Source organism: Hylobates moloch, unplaced genomic scaffold, assembly GCF_009828535.3.
Source record: "Hylobates moloch isolate HMO894 unplaced genomic scaffold, HMol_V3 SCAFFOLD_6, whole genome shotgun sequence".
Taxonomy (NCBI): domain Eukaryota; kingdom Metazoa; phylum Chordata; class Mammalia; order Primates; family Hylobatidae; genus Hylobates; species Hylobates moloch.
In genome coordinates, this window is record NW_026652281.1 from 115,343,113 (window position 1) to 115,362,064 (window position 18,952).

Consider the following 18,952-nt stretch of genomic DNA (forward strand, 5'->3'; position numbering starts at 1 on the left):
GTGTGTGTGTGTGTGTGTGTGTGTGTGTGTGTGTGTGTGTGTGTGTGGTTTTGTTTTGTTTGTTTGTTTTTGCATGTTCACAGTATTTTCTTTTTTCTTTTTTTTTTTGAGACGGAGGCTCGCTCTGTCACCCAGGCTGGAGTGCAGTGGCGGGATCTTGGCTCACTGCAAGCTCCGCCTCCCGGGTTCACCCATTCTCCTGCCTCAGTCTCCCGGGTAGTTGGGACTACAGGCGCCCACGACCACGCCTGGCTAATTTTTTCTATTTTTTAGTAGAGACGGGGATTCACCGTGTTAGCCAGGATGGTCTCAATCTCCTGACCTCGTGATCTGCCCGTCTCAGCCTCCCAAAGTGCTGGGATTACAGGCGTGAGCCACTGCACCCAGCCAGTATTTTCTTAAAGTTGTAATTAGTGGCCAACATTTAAAAATCAGATTTTAGGCCAGGTGCGGTGGCACACACCTATAATTCCAGTACTTTGGGAGGCCAAGGTGGGCAGACTGTTTGAGCCCAGGATTCAAGATCTGCCTGGGCATCAGAGGTGGCAAAAACCCGTCTCTACAAAAAATACAAAAATTAACCAGGTGTGGTGGCACACTACTATAGTCCCAGCTACTGGGGAGGCTGAGGCAGAAGGATTACTTGAGTATGGGAGGTTGAGGCTGCAGTGAACTGGAATCACGCCACTGAACTCCAGCCTGGGTGACAGATTGATACCCTGTCTCAAAAAAAAAAAAAAAAATCAGATTTTAAATAAAACTATTAATTTCCAATTTGTCTTGAAAAATGGAAACACTCGGGCCCACATGTAACGGGTGGAGTTGAGTAATGACTGCTCCCTTTTGACAAGTCGTGCCTTTTCCAGCTTGTTATAGTCCATACCACTCTCTATTACTTGCCCTGCCTCCTCATTTATGCAACCACTGCCACATCTATTTCATATTGATTTGTTAGCAACCTGGTTTTGTAACTTTGTTTTCTGCTTCTTGGCTCATCAGAGAATGAGTAGCTACAGAATGGTCAGATCAGGCTATGCCTCAGGGCACAAGATCCTCATTTGTTTCTCATCAATGAGGCCCACAACCCAGGTACCCATTTTATAGTTGGATGAACAAAGAAAAGTAATGTGCACCAGGGGATGTAGCAAGTCAAGACCGAGTCAAGGCTAGAACCCAGGACTCCAGCCTCCTATCCACTTCAGAATGACTTTCAGTACATGACACCACTTCCCTATGAATCGGAGGTCTCCTATTCAGGAGGTCTCCTGGCTTTAGCAGGCCCTGAGCAGTGATATTTTCCACCCCCAAAGCCCTCTGTTGGTCTGTGCTCTTGAAGAGCACTTGGCTCTACATGGCACCTCCTAGATGACTGTTTTATGGATTTTCAATGAGGCCACTTAACCAGAAGTCATTGCCGTCAAGTATTACTGTGGAAAATAGATCTGTCACCAACACTGCTTCATTAAACCATTTAATGAGAAAGGTGTTTAATGTTTTCCCCTGATCCTGACATGCAGCCATAACCTTTAGGATTAGTGAAATTTCCTGGGCAGTCAAATCAGACTGGTGATGTCTTGCTGCCCTGACTTACTGATGTCGGCAGGTGGACAGACCAGGGTTTTTCCTCCTTCCTTCCATATCTGTCTCAAGGCAGCATTTCTACAGCACTGCCTTGTGGACTGAGGTCTCAGGGCAGTGTGGTGGTCTCTCTGTCTCAGGAGTCCCTCCACTCAGTCTCTGGGCAGGAGCCGCATAATAAGATTCCACACACCCATACCACTCACAAAGGCCATGGGCCTTCCAGGGATCTCAGATCCCAGGCTGTTCTTCCTTGGGGGTGTGAACTACATATACAAAACCTCTATTGTGGATTATTTATTATCCAAGGGGCAAGCCACTGTGCTAGACGGCTTGCAAGGCCTGCTATTATAGAAGGTCATGTAACAAGTCAGTTCTAAATAAACTTCTTTTTCTTCACCTGTACCTAGTTTCTTCCTCAGTCTTTAAAGCAGATGGAAGAGTTAAAGCCCACGTGGAGCAAATGACACTCTGTTTCTGATTTGATTCTCTCCGCCTCTTAGAGACGCTGTCTTGGTAGTGACCTGGCTGTGGGTTGTTCTGTGACTGTGTAGACCTACCTCAAAAGAGGGAAGGAGGGGAAAAAGGGGCGAGGAGGAGATGCTTGGGTGGCCAGGCCATTGCTGGCACTCAGTCTACCTCAGTTCGTATACTGTGTTAGGTGTGACCCCAGCCCCTTGCAGGCACCCTTGGCTACCTGCTCCAGTTCCCCTGGCTCGGCTCGGATGCACCGGGAGGCTGCTGCGCCCTCTCCAGACAGGTGCCCCGGGCCTCGTGTACACCTCACCTCCCCCTCCCACTGTATCCCCGGCCGGTGCGCGCTCCGACACTCACCGGCTGCGAGAGGCAGCGGCAACGGTGGCAGCAGCAGCAGCAGCAACATCAGGACTACGGGCGGCAGCGGTCGCGGGCTCAAGGGGCGCACCATGGCGAGCTGTGGGCGCCGGGCTCCGCGCTCCCCTCGCTCCTCCCCTGGAGCTCTGCGAGCGGGGCTCCCTCGACCGGCACCTCCCACCCCCGCCTCCCGCCCTCCCGCGCGACGCACACACTCTCCCACCAGGGTCCTGGGCGCCGCCCTCCAACTCCGAAGCGCGCGTCCGCACCACGCGCCTCAAGCGCTGGACCGAGGGACGGCGGGGGTGGGGGCGAGGGAGGGCCGGCGCCCCGGGAGCCGCCGGGCTTGGCGCGGAAGAGGTTGCTCTTCCCGAGGCGGCCCACCTGCTGTCTGACAACTTCGCCTAGCAAGACATTGTGGAAACTGCCGCTGGAAACTCGCCATCTAGGAGAACCAAATATTTCTCCAAGAAAAGCACCCTTTCTCACTTTCCGGATCCCGCTCACCCACACATCAAAGAACAGACACCACCACAAAAGAGATTTTGTAACAAAACTTGAACAAGGCAACACAAGGGCACTTGCATTTCTAGTTGTTTTTCTTAGAATTTGCACATCTATGATCTCGTTTTTTCCCCTCCTAAGTGTCTTCTAGGGTAAGATTGGGTGGTTATTAAGCTCAAGATTCTGCAAAGATGGGTCGCAGACAGGCGGAATGGCTTTGCTGGGGGAGCAGACCTGGGGCATTAGATTCCAAAATTCAGCCCCGATGGTGTCATGAGGGAAGATGGAAGATTAAACTCTCCACTAAATAGCAGAGATTTCCTTGGACCAAAGCTCACTGAGGAAGGTGCCTGGAGAGACCATTTAGGAGCCCATCCTTTTCACATAATGAGAGTTTCAGAGAGCAAGCTACTCTATCAGGATTACACAACTAGGTAGAAACACATCTGTGCCCAGAACACAGCACGTCTACCCATAAGGATAAGGGTATTTATTGGGCCTGGGCCTGATTCCCACAAGATCCCAGGATAAAGCCAGAAGCAGAATGGCTTGGAAGAATGAGAACTAAACAGTGCATAGAAAGAGAGAAGGAGAAGAGGGTGATGAAAGGAAGTGGAGGGTTTCATCCCCTAACTCTCTAACTTGACCCCCTCCTTACTTCCACAGCCAGCCTGGCAGAGGGCCAGTGGGGAGTACTGAGAATCGCAATATAAACCTCTGAGATTTATTGGCTGCTGCTTCTGAATATGGCCATCCTGCTGTGGCCTCTGGGGGGCATTTGCCGATGTAATCAGCCCAGAAAGAGAGTCATTCCAGCTGGGGGTGTAAATCACCCTTGGCAAAGCTAGGAGAGAGACATGTGGCCCTAGATAAGGAAGGAGACTGATGTGGCCTCTGTGCCCTTCCCTCCCTTCTCCTGCCCAGGGGGTGCTGGTTCCTGAGCTGTAATGCACTTTAAATGGAGTTTGTCCTTCGTTTTAATCTGTATCTGCCCTGCCAGTTTTACAGAAGAGCTGTAAAAGTGAACATCTGGCTACTAAGCTTTTGTACAAGGCCTGTTTTCCCCCAGCTCCACCCTATCTCCATGTGCCTTTCCCAAGCCCTCCTCTCCAGAAAGGTTAGGGAACATGAAGCTGGGGGGCTACCATTAAAGGCCCCATGATCAGGCCCTCTACCCCATTGCCAGAGAGAAATATGCTCCAGGCACCTCATTTTCTCTCACACCTGCTATTACAGGCAGACAATCATTTTTTGTTTTTTTGTTTTTGAAACTGACAATACTTTAAAAAAGGAATTTATAAAGCAAAATGTAACAATTCCAGGCTGTTTGGGATGATAGGAAAGGGCTCAGACCCATGAACCAACAAAGATGTGAGGTGGTCAAGGGGTATCTCTTCTGCCCTCCCCCTCCTCCAGCCACCAAGTCAAATCAAGTTAAGGGCAGGAAGAGGGTTTGGGAAAGGAAGTTTGCTCAGGGTGCCTACTCTGATAGATACTCAGTGTCTATTCCAGGGCTGTCCCCACAGAATAGACCAAGAATGCAGTGTCAAGCTGATGGGCTGGGAGCAATGACCAATCCCACCTGTAACAGGCCAGCCTTTTCATGAGAGAAAATAAAGTGCCTGGTGCATATTTCTGTCTGGGTACAGGGGTGGAGAGCCTGATATCACTGGGCCTTTAATGAGGATTGGAGAAGCCTCTGCAAATAAATATGACTCCAAGACTAATATTGACAGCCCTCCAGCACACCCTCTCCACCAACCATGTCCTCTGTGACTGCCAACACCTGCTAGATAAGCAGCATTGCCCCTTGTGGACAATGACAAATGAGCCAGTCCTTTCTACAGAGTTGATGTTACTCAGCCATCATTCAATTCAATAATGTCTTTTGAGACTGATTACGAGCCCAGCTTTATGCTAGGTGCAAAATGATTAAGACAAAAATCCTGCTCGGGGAGGGTGTTACAATCCACTGATTGCATCTCAAATGCCCAAAGACCCTGTATCTTATTCCACTTTCACTTGTAATCTCAATTTTCTCCTCTTATGGTCAGATTACATGGATTCTACCTTCTCTCAAGTCCCCTCTCTCTCCGTTGAGCTTTAATTCCTGCTGCTATCCTAATCCGGGATGTTAGCAGTATAATAAATAGTTAAGACCACAAGCTTTACAGACTGCCTAGATTCAAATGCCAACAATAGCTGGATGACCTTGGGCAAGTCACTTAATTTTTCTGTGCTTCCATTTCTTCACCTGTAAAATTAAGGATAATAGTATCTATTTGACATAACAGTTGTGAGGATTAAATGAGTATAGTATTTAAATGAAGGTGTAGGCCGGGTGCGGTGGCTCATGCCTGTAATTCTAGCACTTTGGGAGGCCAAGGCGGGCGGATCACGAGGTCAGGAGTTCGAGACCAGCCTGGCCAATATGATGAAATCCCATCTCTACTAAAAATACAAAGATTAGCCGGGCACGGTGGCACACGCCTGTATTCCCAGCTACTCGGGAGGCTCAGTGGGGCAGGAGAATTGCTTGAACCCAGGAGGCGGAGGTTGTAGTGAGCCGAGATCACGCTATTGCACTCCAGCCTGGGCAGTAGAGCAAGACTCCGACTCAAAAAAAAAAAAAAAAAAAGAAGGCATAGCATTATACCTGGCATATAGCAAGCATCGAATAAATATCATCCCAGGTAGCATGCAGGAGTTAATTATTCTGTGTGTGAACTTGGCCAGACCCCACCACCTGACCTGCTGATTTGGAGCTGGAAGTGGCACTTTTTGCTCCTTTTGCTGAATATACTACTAGACCAGAGTGCTTGTAGGGATGGAAACAAAAAGAACCATTTTTTTTCTACCTTGTCAATTTCTTGAGGGCAGGGACTGTGTCATATTTTAATAACTGTGATACTCAGAATTGACAACTCCAGATGCATATGTTTAAAGGAATTGGTGTTTCCTTAACCTATGCCTGAACAGAACAGGGAGAGAATCCCCCATGCCTCCTACTTTATACTCCTGATAAAGAAAGGGAAATATTCCTCCTTAATATAGTTTGGATATTTGTCCCCACCCAAATCTCATAATGAAATGTAATCCCTAATTTTGGAGGTGGGGCCTGGTGAGAGGTGTCTGGATCATGGGGGTGGATCCTTCATGAATGGCTTAGGCCATTCTTTTGGGGATAAGTGAGCTGTCACTGAGCTCACAAGAGATCCAGTCATTTAAAAGTGTGTGGCACCTCCTCCCATAACTCCCTCCCTCTCTTGCTCCTGCTCTGGATGTGTGACATGTCTGCTTCTCCTTCACCTTCTGACATGATTGTAAGCTTCCAGAGGCCTACCCAGGAGCTGAGCAGATGCCAACACCATGCTTCCCATAAAGCCTGCAGAACCATGAGCTAATTAAGCTTCTTTTCCTTATAAATTGCTCAGTCTCCCAGGCAAGCATGGTGGTCAGCCAGGCATGGTGGTGTTGGCCTGTAGTCCCAGCTACTTGGGAGGCTAAGGCAGAGGTTGCAGTGAGCCAAAATCATGCCACCACACTATAGCCTGGGTGACAGAGTAAGACTCTGTCTCCAAAAAAAAAAAAAAAAAAAAAAAGCTGGGCGCAGTGGCTCACGCCTGTAATCCTTGGCTTTGGGAAGCCAAGACGGGCGGATCATGAGGTCAGGAGATCGAGACCATCCTGGCTAACATGGTGAAACCCATCTCTACTAAAAATGAAAAAAAAAAAAAATGAGCCTGGCGTGGTGGCAGACGCCTGTAGTCCCAGCTACTCAGGAGGCTGAGGCAGGAGAATGGTGTGAACCCAGGAGGCAGAGCTTGCAGAAAAAAAAAAAAAAAAAATTACCCAGTCTTAGGTATTTTTTTTCTTTTTCTTTCTTTCTTTTTTTTTTTTTTTGAGACAGGGTCTCACTCTATTGCCCAGGCTGGAGCACAGTGGTGCAATCGTGACTCACCACAGCCTCAACTTCACATGCTCTAGTGATCCTCCCACTTGAACCTGGGAGGCGGAGGTTGCAGTAAGCCAAGATTGTGCCATTGCACTCCAGCCTGGGCAACAAGAGCAAAACTCCATTTTTTTTTGAGACGGAGTTTCACTCTTGTTGCCCAGGCTGGAGTGCAATGGCGCAATCTCGGCTCACTGCAACCTCCGTCTCCCAGCTCCCGGGTTCAAGTGATTCTCCTGTCTCAGCCTCCCAAGTAGCTGGGATTACAGGCACATGCCACCATGCCTGGCTAATTTTTGTATTTTTAGTAGAGATGGGATTTCATCATATTGGTCAGGCTGGTCTCAAACTCCTGATCTCAGGTGAGCTGCCTGCCTCAGCCTCCCCAAGTGCTGGGATTACAGGCGTAAGCCACCGCACCCGGTGAAACTCCATCTTAAAAAAAAAAAAAATTCTTCATAGAGACAGGGTTTCACCATGTTGCCCAGATGGTCTCGAACTCCTAGGCTCAAGTGATCCTCCAGCCTCGGTCTCCCAGTGTTAGGATTACAGGGTATTTCTTTATAGAAAAGGAAGAATGGCTTAATACATTCCCTTCTCTATGGCAGAGGTCACCCAGGTCCTGGGCTGAGATTGACAAGAAGTAATTTCAAAAAAAATTTTTTTATGTATATTTTTTGAGACAGGGTCTCCTTCTGTCACTCAGGTTGGAGTGCAGTGGTGCAATCTCAGCTCACTGCAACCTCCACCTCCCGGGTTCAAGCAATCCTCCCTCCTCAGCCTCCTGAGTAGCTGGGACTACAGACACGCACCACTACACCTGGCTAATTCTTAAATTTTCTGTAGAGACAGAGGTCTCACTATATTGCCCAGGGTGGTCTCAAACTCCTGGACTCAAGCAGTCCTCCCACCTCAGCCTCCCAAAGTACTGGGATTATAGGCTTAAGCCACTGCACCCAGCCCAAGAAGCAGGTTTTTTGTTTGTTTGTTTGTTTTTGATACAGAGTCTCGCTGTTGTCACCCAGGCTGGAGTGCAATGGTGTGATCTTAGCTCACTGCAACCTCCACCTCCCAGGTTCAAGCGATTCTCCTGCCTCAGCCTCCTGGTAGCTGGAATTACAAGTGCCTGCCACCACTCCTGGCTAATTTTTTTTTTTTTTTTTTTTTTTTGAGACAGAGTCTCCGTCACCAAGCTGCAATGCAGTGGCTCAATCTTGGCTCACTGCAACCTCCACTTCCTGGGTTCAAGCAATTCTCCTGCCTCAGCCTCCCGAGTAGCTGGGTATTTTTAGTAAAGACGGGGTTTCACCATGTTGGGTAGGATGGTCTCAATCTCCTGACCTCGTGATCCACCCACCTTGGCCTCCCAAAGTGCTGGGATTACAGGTGTGAGCCATCACGCCCGGCCTGTTTGTATTTTTAGTAGAGACGGGGTTTCACCACATTGGCCAGGCTCCTCTCAGACTCTTGACCTCAGGTGATCCGCCCTCCTCAGGCTCCCAAAGTGTTGGGATTATAGGCATGAGCCACAGCGCCCAGCCTCAAGAAGCAGTTTTTAGCTCAAAAGATTTCTGTTCAATATTACTTTACCTCCTGATGAATAAATACCAGTGCAAGGACACCAATGCCGAGCACACCCCCTACACAGCCTCATATTGAGGTCTCTGGGCTGGGGTTTTAGTGCCTGCTCATATCCTTATCTCTCAAGCCAAAGCAACCCTTATGGCCCTAAATTCTCAAGAGCTTACCATTGAGGCTCTTATAGATTTAACACCCAATACAGGGCCTACTCTGGAAAGGCACATTGGTTTTTTGTTTTTTTTTTTTAGACAGGGTCTTGCTGTCATCCAGGGTAGAGTATAGTGGATGGATCATAGCTCAATGCAACCTCAACCTCCTGGGCCGAAGCCATCCTCCTGCCTGACCCTCCCCAGTAGCTATGACTACAAGTGTGAACTACCATGCCTAGCTAAGTTGATTTTTATTCTACAGAGATGAGGTCTTGCTACATTACCCAGGCTGGTCTTAAACTCCTGGTCTCAAGGGATCCTCCCACTTTGGCCTCTTAAAGTGCTAGGATTACAGATGTGAGCCACTACACCTGGCCAGGCACACTGTTCTTTGATGAAGGTTTGGTAACAGCAAAATCCATGAAGTGGACAGGCTCCAGAGCCATACTGTCTTAGGTCAAATCCCTACTCCATCATTAATTAGCTTTGTGATCTTATTACTTGACCGGGTGCAGTGGCTCACGCCTGTAATCTCAGCACTTTGGGAGGCTCCAATTGAAGACTAGAGCTCAGATTGCCTCCATGAAAGTTAGAAGGGAGAGGGCTGGGCACGGTGGCTCACACCTGTGATCCCAGCACTTTGGGAGGTTGAGGCGGATGGATCACGAGGTCAGGAGTTCGAGACCAGCCTGGCCAACATGGTGAAACCCCTTCTCTACTAAAGATACAAAAAATTAGCCGGGCGTGGTAGCACATGCCTGTAGTCCCAGCTACTCAGGAGGCTGAGGCAGGAGAATCTCTTGAACCTGGGAGGCAGAGGTTGCAGTGAGCCGATCACGCCACTACAATCCAGGTTGTTAACAGAGCGAGACTCTGTCTCAAAATTAAAAAAAAATTCAAATTAGAAAAAAAAATACAAAAATTATCCAGGTGTGGTGGCAGATGCCTGTAGTCCCAGCTACTCGGGAAGCTGAGGTGAGAGGATTGCTTGAGCCTGGGAGGTGGAAGTTTCAGTGAGCTGAGATCGTACTACTGCACTCCAGCCTGGACAACAAGTGAGACCCTGTCTCAAAAAATAAATAAATAAAAAATAAAAGAGTTAATCCCTCTGTTCCTCAATTTCTTTATCTTCATAAAGAAATGCACATAATAAGGCCGGGCGCGGTGGCTCACGCTTGTAATCCCAGCACTTTGGGAGGCCGAGGCGGGCGGATCCCGAGGTCAGGAGATAGAGACCCCGGTGAAACCCCGTCTCTACTAAAAATACAAAAAATTAGCCGGGCGTGGTGGCGGGCGCCTGTAGTCCCAGCTACTCGGAGAGGCTGAGGCAGGAGAATGGCGTGAACCCGGGAGGCGGAGCTTGCAGTGAGCCGAGATTGCGCCACTGCACTCCAGCCTGGGTGACAGAGCGAGACTCCGTCTCAAAAAAAAAAAAAAAAAAAAAGAAATGCACATAATAATGAATACCTGTCTCACAGGCTTGTGAAAATTAAATTTGTGTGTGTATATATATATATATATATATGAGTTTAGAGATAGTCTTGTATGCAGTAAGCACCTGAAAAATGTCAGCTACTATTGTTATTCCTGAAAATAACATGAATCAAATCATATAGTCCCTATACAATGAGAGGATATTACAAGAAATCAGTAGGCTTATATTAGGCCAGGCGTTGTGGCTCACGCCTGTAATCCCAGCACTTTGGGAGGCCGAGGCGGGTGGATCACGAGGTCTAGGAGTTCGAGACCAGCCTGACCAACATGGTGAAACCCCGTCTCTACTAAAAATACAAAAATTAGCCAGGCCTGGTGGTGCATGCCTGTAATCCCAGCTACTCGGGAGGCTGAGGCAGGAGAATCACTTGAACCCAGGAGGTAGAGGTTGCAGTGAGCTGAGATCATGCCACTGCACTTCAGCCTAGTGACAGAGCAAGACTCTGTCTCAAAAAAAAAAAAAAAAAAATACAAAAAAATGTTGACTTTGGCGAAAATACAATTTTCCATAAGGAAGATAATTAAGCCTTAGTTTTTTGTTTTGCAACTCAGAATTTCCACTTAATACTACTGACTAGTGGGCACATGTACATCAATCTCTATCCATGTTGGGACTTGGTTCTACCCTTCTGGGGAGAATTATCAGGAAATGGAAATGACCCACTAGGGTAGACATTGAGTTAAGGACCTCTCCTCACACTTCGAAGACGTGCTTCAAGCAGTTTTCTCTTCTGGCTACTAGGAATTCCTATAGGGGCACGTGTGTGGGTGGGGCAGAGGAGCAGCATCTTTCCTTTGGCCATCTCCACCTAACGTAGCAGCAGCTTTTCTCTTTCCCCTAGACCTTTTGGGCTTTGAGTTCAAGGGATTAGGGAGAAGGCCACAGAGGCAGCTTCCTTTTTGACAGACAGGCAGTAGCTAGGAATGGAAGCTACAGACTTCAGCAGGATGGCTTGGAGAAAACAGCAGTGCCCTCTGCTGTGAAGCATGCATGTGACACTCTAGGGCAAGAGCATGTGCAAACCTTGTCAAATAAAAAAATTAAAAGCCAGTCCAACCACTCAGGCACGTGCATGGGCCGCCCTATGGCTACAACCCCCCTTCCCTCCCACTCACTTTAAAAAAGTGTCTCTGTTCCAGAGCCTGGGAAGAGGGTATGTTTGTCTCTATTCTATCTCAGCCTAGGCTGTAGAGGGCTTCGTCCTGTTCCGTCCTGGGCTATCAGTCCTACTAGGTTAATATCAGAGAATGACAATGTTCAGTCAATTCTACTGCCACCCAAGACCAAGTAGGGCCACACCTTACTACAGATAAAGGCCTATTCATATTAAAAAGCTCCAAGAAAGGAAACCCTGGCATACTGCAGAAGAATACAGTTTAAAAATCTTCCTGAAGTCTAATGGATCTTGCTTTGTTTTAGTCCTATCTTCATATATCACAAATCTCTACTTCCAACCATCCTAAATCCTAAAACTTGTCTTCGTGAGATGTGAAATGGAGTGGAGAAAAGACTTAAAAGTCAAAACCCCCCTGAGGCTATAGATAGGGAACTTTTTTTTGAGATGGAGTCTCGCTTTGCTACCCAGGCTGGAGTGCAGTGGCACAATCTTGTTCACTGCAACATCCGCCTCCCAAGTTGAAGTGATTATCCTGCCTCAGTCTCCCGGGTAGCTGAGATTACAGGCGGCCACCATCACGCCTGGCTAATTTTTGTATTTTTAGTAGAGATGGGGTTTTGCCATGTTAGCCAGGGTGGTCTTGAACTCCTGACTTCAGGTGTTCCGCCAGCCTCAGCCTCCCAAAGTGCTGGGACTATAGGTGTGAGCCACTGCCAAGAGGGAACCTTTGAGCCCAGCTGAGATCTGTCATTTGCCTTAGAGAATGTCTAGATACCACATGCTGCTGAGTCCGTGGTGCACTTTTAGTAACTCATACCATGGAATGATCTAGGAAAGGAAAGCCTAGGACATTGCTGAAGAAAACTGTTTGAAAGGCTTACCTTAATTCCAGAGCATTGGTTCTTTTTTTTTTTTTTTTTTTGAGATGGAGTCTTACTCTGTTGCCCAGGCTAGAGTGCAATGGATTTTGGCTCACTGCAACCTCCACCTCCCGAGTTCAAGCAATTCTCCCGCCTCAGCCACCCTAGTAGCTGGGACTACAGGCACATGCCACCATGCCTGGCTAATTTTTGTATTTTTAGTAGAGATGGGGTCTCACCATGTTGGCCAGGTTGGCCTCGAACTCCTGACCTCAAGTGATCCACCTGCCTCGGCCTCCCAAAGTGCCAGGATTACAGGTTTGAGCCACGGCCTAAGAATTACTGGTTCAGAGAAAAGCATGTTGGCCTCAGCTATGAATAAAGATAGTATGTCTGAAGTAGTGTAACTTGGTGATCTCCTCTGTAGACAGATCTAGGAGTAGGCTAGGCTCACAATCACACCTCTCATTCTGTAGTGTTTATTTTTCCATTTTTAAAAAAGAAAGAGGGGGAAACAAAGAAGGAAAATACAAAGAAAGAACGTACACAACGCTCTTGCATAGCCGGAAGCCCAGAGAGAAAAAGTTGGCTGGCTTGTGAGAAGACATGAGGAGTTGGGAAGAGGAATGCCAGAGTTCCCTGAACCAACACAAATCTCTATGCAACTCAAGGCTGCCTTATAGAGCCAGCTCCAGGACTCTGCCACCAGCTTTCAGCTCTGCTGAAACCCAATCCATTCCCAGGCCTGGATACAAGTTGGCAGCCTGTTGGTTTGCAGAGACATCTTTTAATAATCTTGGGTTTGGCCATCCAGAAGGCCTCTTTCTGCTCAGGGTTTCTGCAGTGTCTTTTGGTGACTCGTTAGCAGCCAGTGGCTGGAATGTTATCATGGGCTCACATCCTTCACCAGAAGGGCAATCTGCTCCCGCAGCTGCCGCTCCCCTTCCTGCACTTTGCTCTGGCTTCGACACCTCAGCAACTCAGTCTTGTGGTCCTGATGATGCATAGGGCAGTAGCTCTGTGGTTCACACAGCTCCTGAAAGGTAAGGAACAGAGAAAGGGATTCTCTAGACTCCTGAACTCTACCTACGAAGGATAATAGAGATGCTGCTGCTGGCAGTGGCTAAGGAGGAGCAGCAGTTTCTTCTCTGAAGGCTTTGCAGGCCCTGGGAGTTGCGTATTAAAGTTGGCTCCCTGCATGCCCCACCCTTTACCATATATTCTGGAAAGAAGTCTCTGTAGCCGCCTTTAAGGATATATAGCTCTGGGTAGTACAATGCAGGATACTGGTTCAGAGACCTGTCCTCTTCACGCAGAGAGCGGCACCTTTAGAGAGAACCCAGAGATGGGTGGGGTGGAAAGAAACAAGGTCAGGATCCCAGGGGCCATTCACTGGGGAGGGGGGAGAGGAATAGACTATTGCCAACCTCAAAAAGGACCTTCCAATCTCACTGTGTTTGCAAAAAAAGGTCCAAGTAGTACCATCCTTCCTCCTTTCCTCCACTGCGGCCCCATTCTCCATCCCTTTTCCTTTATTGTTTCAAACTTTCCAATTTTAGAAACGTCTCCCTTCAACCTCCCTAACATTCTTCAAACTGTAGAATCCAGTCAGTCTGTGTCTGAACTGGTGTGGGAAGTCCAACTCAAAATCCATTTCCATCACCCGCCAGACCCCATTTAGACACTCACATTCGGGGGCCCCTCTCTGAGGAGAATTCACAGTAGAATACGATGATTATTCTCTTCTGGGTGTCCAAAGGGACAATGGGCTTCTTCAGAAAGAAGTTAAACAGTTCTTCCTGACTATACAAGTTTAAGGCTCCCTGTAGAAGAAGAATTTTAGTAAGTATTTCCTCAGGGGCTTATAGACAGTGCCAATACTTAGAAATGACTGAGACGCCAACCTGGGATAATGTGGACCAGAAAAGCTGGACTATAAGCACCTTTAGGGCAGGGGTCTAAGTATATCTCTGTATATACCCTGAATGCCTGGCATAGAGCTTGTAGATGGTCAATAAATGTTCATAGACCTGAACCACCGGAAGTATAGGGATCACTGCGAGGAATGTTCACGAATAGTTAAGTGTTTGCAAAGAGCTTCAGTCTTTGGATTAATGTTTTTATTTCTAGGTAGGACCCCTTGGCTCCTACAGAAAAGAGGGAGATAGATCTAGGAGGGAAAGGGAAAGTAAGCTGCTTAAGGTATACAGAATTAAAACAATGAGGACCTCAGCCTTGAGGTGCTTCAAATATGTAATCTTTGTCCTGATTCTAGAGTTCATAGGCCCCTTTGTCCACAGACTTTTCTCAATAAAGAGTTATCTCCAGCCCTCCCCTACTAATGGCCACAATGTCGTCTCACCTGGATGTGTCCTCCCAGGTACTCATATGGATAGCGACAATCAATGACATAAAACTTCTCAATCAGACCCTGGAACTTCCCCGACAGTAAGGCAGCCACCTGGACAGAAACAATGACTGAATATTCTGCTCACTGCCACTCTGAGGGAGAGAAGGGTCAATGACACAGTTCCTTACAAGCATACTCCTGCTATGTCCGCTGTATGTCCAGCCTCCAAAGTCACTCCATATTTGATATGTGGCAATGATTCAGCCCCACTCCACAAAAGAGAATGAAACAGGAAGTGGCCCTTTTAGAGAACCAAAATAGCTGGCATTGACAAGATACCAAGGAAAACCATATTCAGGCTACCCATCTGGGGACAGGCATGGCTGGAATCAGGAGATGCCCAAGGACTTCTGCAGTGGCAAAGGCAGCAGCTAGAGATCTTGAAATTGCAGGAAGAAATGCAAAATGGTTCCCTACCCGTCATCAAAAAGGAAGAAAGTAAAGTCTTTCAGGAAAGGATATGGAAGGGAAAGGTTGATACCTAAAGGAAGGAAGAAACTGAAGCTACTTGTAGGAGTGCAAATTGGTTTGGCCTTTCTGAAGGGAACTTTGTAAATACATATACAAATAAATGTAATCACACTTTGACTCAGCAATTTCTAACATCTTAAGTAAACAGGAAAAGTACACAAAGATGTAGGCACAATTATATTCATCTCAGCATTGTTTTATATTATCAATATATTAGAAATAACTTCAATATTCAATAATAGGGGTTTGGTAAAATAAATTGTACATGTCAGTAGAATAGAGCAGCATCATATAGCCATTAAAATGATAACATAGATACCTTATTGATATAGAAAGATATCTATAATGTCTTACTAAGCAAATTGCAATACTATACGTTCATCATGATCCTTTTTTTTGTTTTTTGAGATAGAATTTCGCTCTTGTTGCCCAGGTTGGAGTACAATGGTGCCATCTCGGCTCACCGCAATCTCTGCCTCCCGGGTTCAAGCAATTCTCCTGCCTCAATCTCCCGAGTAGCTGGGATTACAGGCATACGCTACCACACCCAGCTAATTTTATATTTTTAGTAGAGATGGGGTTTCTCCATGTTGGTCAGACTGGCCTCGAACTCCTGACCTCAGGTGATTCGCCTGCCTCGGCCTCCCAAAGTGCTGGGATTACAGGTGTGAGCCGCTGTGCTAGGCCCATGATCCCATTTCTGTAAAACATATGCTAGAATAAAATCTGGGGCTGGGCGCAGTGGCTCACACCTGTAATTCCAGCACTTTGGGAGGCTGAGGAGGGTGGATCACCTGAGGACAGGAGTTTGAAACCAGCCTGACCAACATAGTAAAACCCCGTCTCTACTAAAAATACAAAAATTAGTCGGGTGTGATGGCCGGCACCTGTAATCCCAGCTACTTGGGAGGCTGAGGCAGGAGAATCACCTCCGGGAGGCAGAGGTTGCAGTAAGCCGAGATTGTGCCATTGCACTCCAGCCTGGGCAACAAGAGCAAAACTCCGTGTCTAAAAATAAAATAAAATAAAATCTGGAAGGCCATAGGAAAATATTACTAGTGGTTATCTCTGGTGATGAGATTGTGGGTATGGTGACCAAATGATTTTTGTACAAACTGGGAGACTTTTGAGAATGAAAGCAAACACTATTAACAACTACCCTCACTAATAGACGAAAATGGGACTGTAAAATGTAAACGAGGGTGCATGGTCACCCTAATTGAGACCTTAATTGAGACCATTTTTTGTGTGTGATTTTGTATTTTCCTTTCTTTCTCCCTTTTTTCTTAAGTAGTTATTATTTTTTGAGACAGAGTCTCGCTGTGTTGCCCAGGCTGGAGTACAGTGGCACTATCTCTGCTCACTGCAACCTCCCCAACTGGGGTTCAGGCAATTCTTGTGCTTCAGCCTCCCAAGTAGCTGGGATTACAGGCACACACTACCACACCTGGTTAATTTTTTTGTATTTTTATTAGAGATGGGGTTTCGCCATGTTGGCCAGGGTGGTCTCGAACTCCCTGCCTCAAGTGCCTGAGATCTGCCTGCCTCAGCCTCCCAAAATGCTAGGATTACAGGCATGAGCCACCATGCCTGACCCCTCCCTTTTTCCCTTTTACAACAACTATGTATCATTTGTTTAAGTAAAAATGAAGGGAGAGAAGAATGGGGAAAAAAATGAGTCCTTCAATATAGCTTCAGTTGAATAAGGAGCCTATGTGAGTGAACACAGTGAAAGAAATACAAATGGAAATGGGGATTTTAGGGACAGAAGAGACCAGATGGTAGCTTATGTAACCAGTTAGCATCTCCAGAAATCTGCTTACTGTTTCTGGGTTGACGTACTTCAGATCTTGGTGTTTCCCTGACACGGTTGGCAGCGCACATACCTAGAAATACACAGGAGCTGAAATAACAGCAAGTATTCCACACCCAAGTTTGAGATCAAAGACCCTTATTTTGTCCTTCTTTCCAAGTGACCCTTAAAACCCCAGAGGCCTTCAAAAAAATCAATGTCTCTATTAAGTGCATATATACCAAGTCCATTTCTTTTTTTTTTTTTTTTGAGACGGAGTCTCGCTCTGTCGCCCAGGCTGGAGTGCAGTGGCGTAATCTCGGCTCACTGCAAGCTCCGCCTCCCGGGTTCACGCCATTCTCCTGCCTCAGCCTCTCCAAGTAGCTGGGACTACAGGCGCCCGCCACCACGCCCGGCTAATTTTTTGTATTTTTAGTAGAGACGGGGTTTCACTGTGGTCTCGATCTCCTGACCTCGTGATCCGCCCGCCTCGGCCTCCCAAAGTGCTGGGATTACAAGCGTGAGCCACCGCACCTGGCGAGAGAGGATTTCTTGAGGCCAGGAGTTCGAGGCTGAAGTGAGCTATGATCATGCCAATCTACTCCAGCCTGGGCAACAGAGCAAGACCTTGAATCTTAAAAAAAAGAAAGAAAGAATGAAGCATAACTGCTTATTAATATGAAAAAAGATGCTCCTGATATAATTATTAAATGAGAGGAAAAACAACAGATAACAAAACAATATAAACTATTTTTGTAGAAAAGGAAAAACTGTATTTGTATATGTGTTTGTGAAAACACAGAAAAAAAATCTGTAAGAATATGTACCTTCTGCAATTACACAAACAGTAGGGAGGAAAAAAGAGTATATACTAAGCAATATTACACTGGTTAATAAAGTTTGGGATAAATTTCTTCATTTTCTACTTTTTCTGTAACAACCAAGTATTATTTACATAATTTTAAAATATGTTTTTAAACAGAAAAAAGGTAAAAAGTCTCATACTTTCCTCTCTGTTCTGGATCTTCCCAGAAGAATAAGAAATACTTTCTCTCTGGAAAGGCTTAGGGCCTGGATCTACCACTAGAGCACTGTCAGGTTATCAAAGAGTACTCGGTGAGGATGCATATTTACACCAGGCATTCTCTGCAAACAGAGAAGATTCAGATCCAAAATGACTCACTGAAATACAGGATGGGTGTAGCCAAACTCACCTTGGAAAAATCACCAATCAGGTGCGCCTGGTTAGAATCTTCCTCCAGCATCTGAGTGATATTAATGTCACACAGAGAGACTGTCTTCTTTAAACGTAAGCCCTGAAGATGACAAGATTCCCACCGCACACCCAGTCCTCATGTTAAAGGTTTAAAAACCAGTGGATGGAGTGGGCCATGGTGGCGCATACCTGTAATCCTAGCTACTTGGGAGGCTGAGGTAGGAGGATCGCTTGAGCCCAGGAGGCCAAGGCTATAGTGAGCTACGATCACACTGCTGCACTCCACCCTGGGAGACAGAGTGAGACTCCATTTATTTATTTATTATTTTTAATAATAAATATTGAGGCTGCAGTGAGTCAACATCATGCCACTGCAATCCAGCCTGGGTGACAGAGTGAGACCCCATTTCAGGGGAAAATAAATAAATAAATAAATAAGTTGATTTTATAAAATATCCAAAGATATTTAGAATTTTAATTTTTTCTTTTATTATTATTTTTTATTAGAGATGGGGTCATGCTATATTGACCAGGCTGGTCTTGAACTTCTGGCCTTAAGTGATCCTCCCATCTATTTAGAATTTTTTTAAAGTTGGGGAGGGTAAAGGACAAAGGCTAAGTTTTTCACAAGTTGCTTTCCACAAAACCAACCTGCTATATGATGTTGTTTCTGTCAGACTGCTTGTAAAACAGCAGTAAAATATCCATACCAAAGTTCCCTTGTATTCTTTCAGATCTTAAGAAAAAGGGTTGGGAAGACAGTATGATGAAAACATTTCTCTTTTTTTTTTTTTTTTTTTTGAGATGGAGTCTTGCTCTGTCGCCCAGGCTGGAGTGCAGTGGCACAATCTTGGCTCACTGCAACCTCCACCTCCCGGGTTCAAGCGATTCTCCTGCCTCAGCCTCCCGAGTAGCCGGGACTACAGGCACATGCTGCCACGCCCAGCTGATTTCTTGTATTTTAGTAGAGACGGGGTTTCACCGTGTTGCCCA

At 46.6% G+C, this 18,952-nt stretch overlaps 2 protein-coding genes across 9 annotated transcripts in view; both read right to left on the minus strand.

Annotated features, from left to right (window-relative positions):
* Positions 1-2,565, minus strand: part of GFRA3 (GDNF family receptor alpha 3) — a 19,827-nt gene extending 17,262 nt beyond the window's left edge. For both annotated transcript variants that reach the window (XM_058440298.1, XM_032155979.2), the window contains exon 1: positions 2,413-2,565. In XM_058440298.1, coding sequence (XP_058296281.1) covers positions 2,413-2,506 — 94 coding nt within the window. In that variant the 5' untranslated portion in view covers positions 2,507-2,565. The remainder of the gene's footprint in view (positions 1-2,412) is intronic.
* Positions 2,566-12,548: 9,983 nt separating this feature from the next.
* CDC25C (cell division cycle 25C) overlaps positions 12,549-18,952 on the minus strand; it is a 57,722-nt gene continuing 51,318 nt past the window's right edge. For 5 of the 7 annotated variants that reach the window (XM_032158003.2, XM_032158001.2, XM_058441246.1 and 2 more), the window contains 6 exons: positions 17,958-18,059; positions 16,775-16,837; positions 14,433-14,531; positions 13,760-13,893; positions 13,285-13,396; positions 12,549-13,106 (listed from right to left, as the gene is read on the minus strand). In XM_032158003.2, the coding sequence (XP_032013894.1) occupies positions 12,957-13,106; positions 13,285-13,396; positions 13,760-13,893; positions 14,433-14,531; positions 16,775-16,837; positions 17,958-18,059 (660 nt within the window). In that variant the 3' untranslated portion in view covers positions 12,549-12,956. The remainder of the gene's footprint in view (positions 13,107-13,284; positions 13,397-13,759; positions 13,894-14,432; positions 14,532-16,774; positions 16,838-17,957; positions 18,060-18,952) is intronic. The other 2 variants (XM_058441245.1, XM_032158002.2) reach the window with 2 other exon arrangements.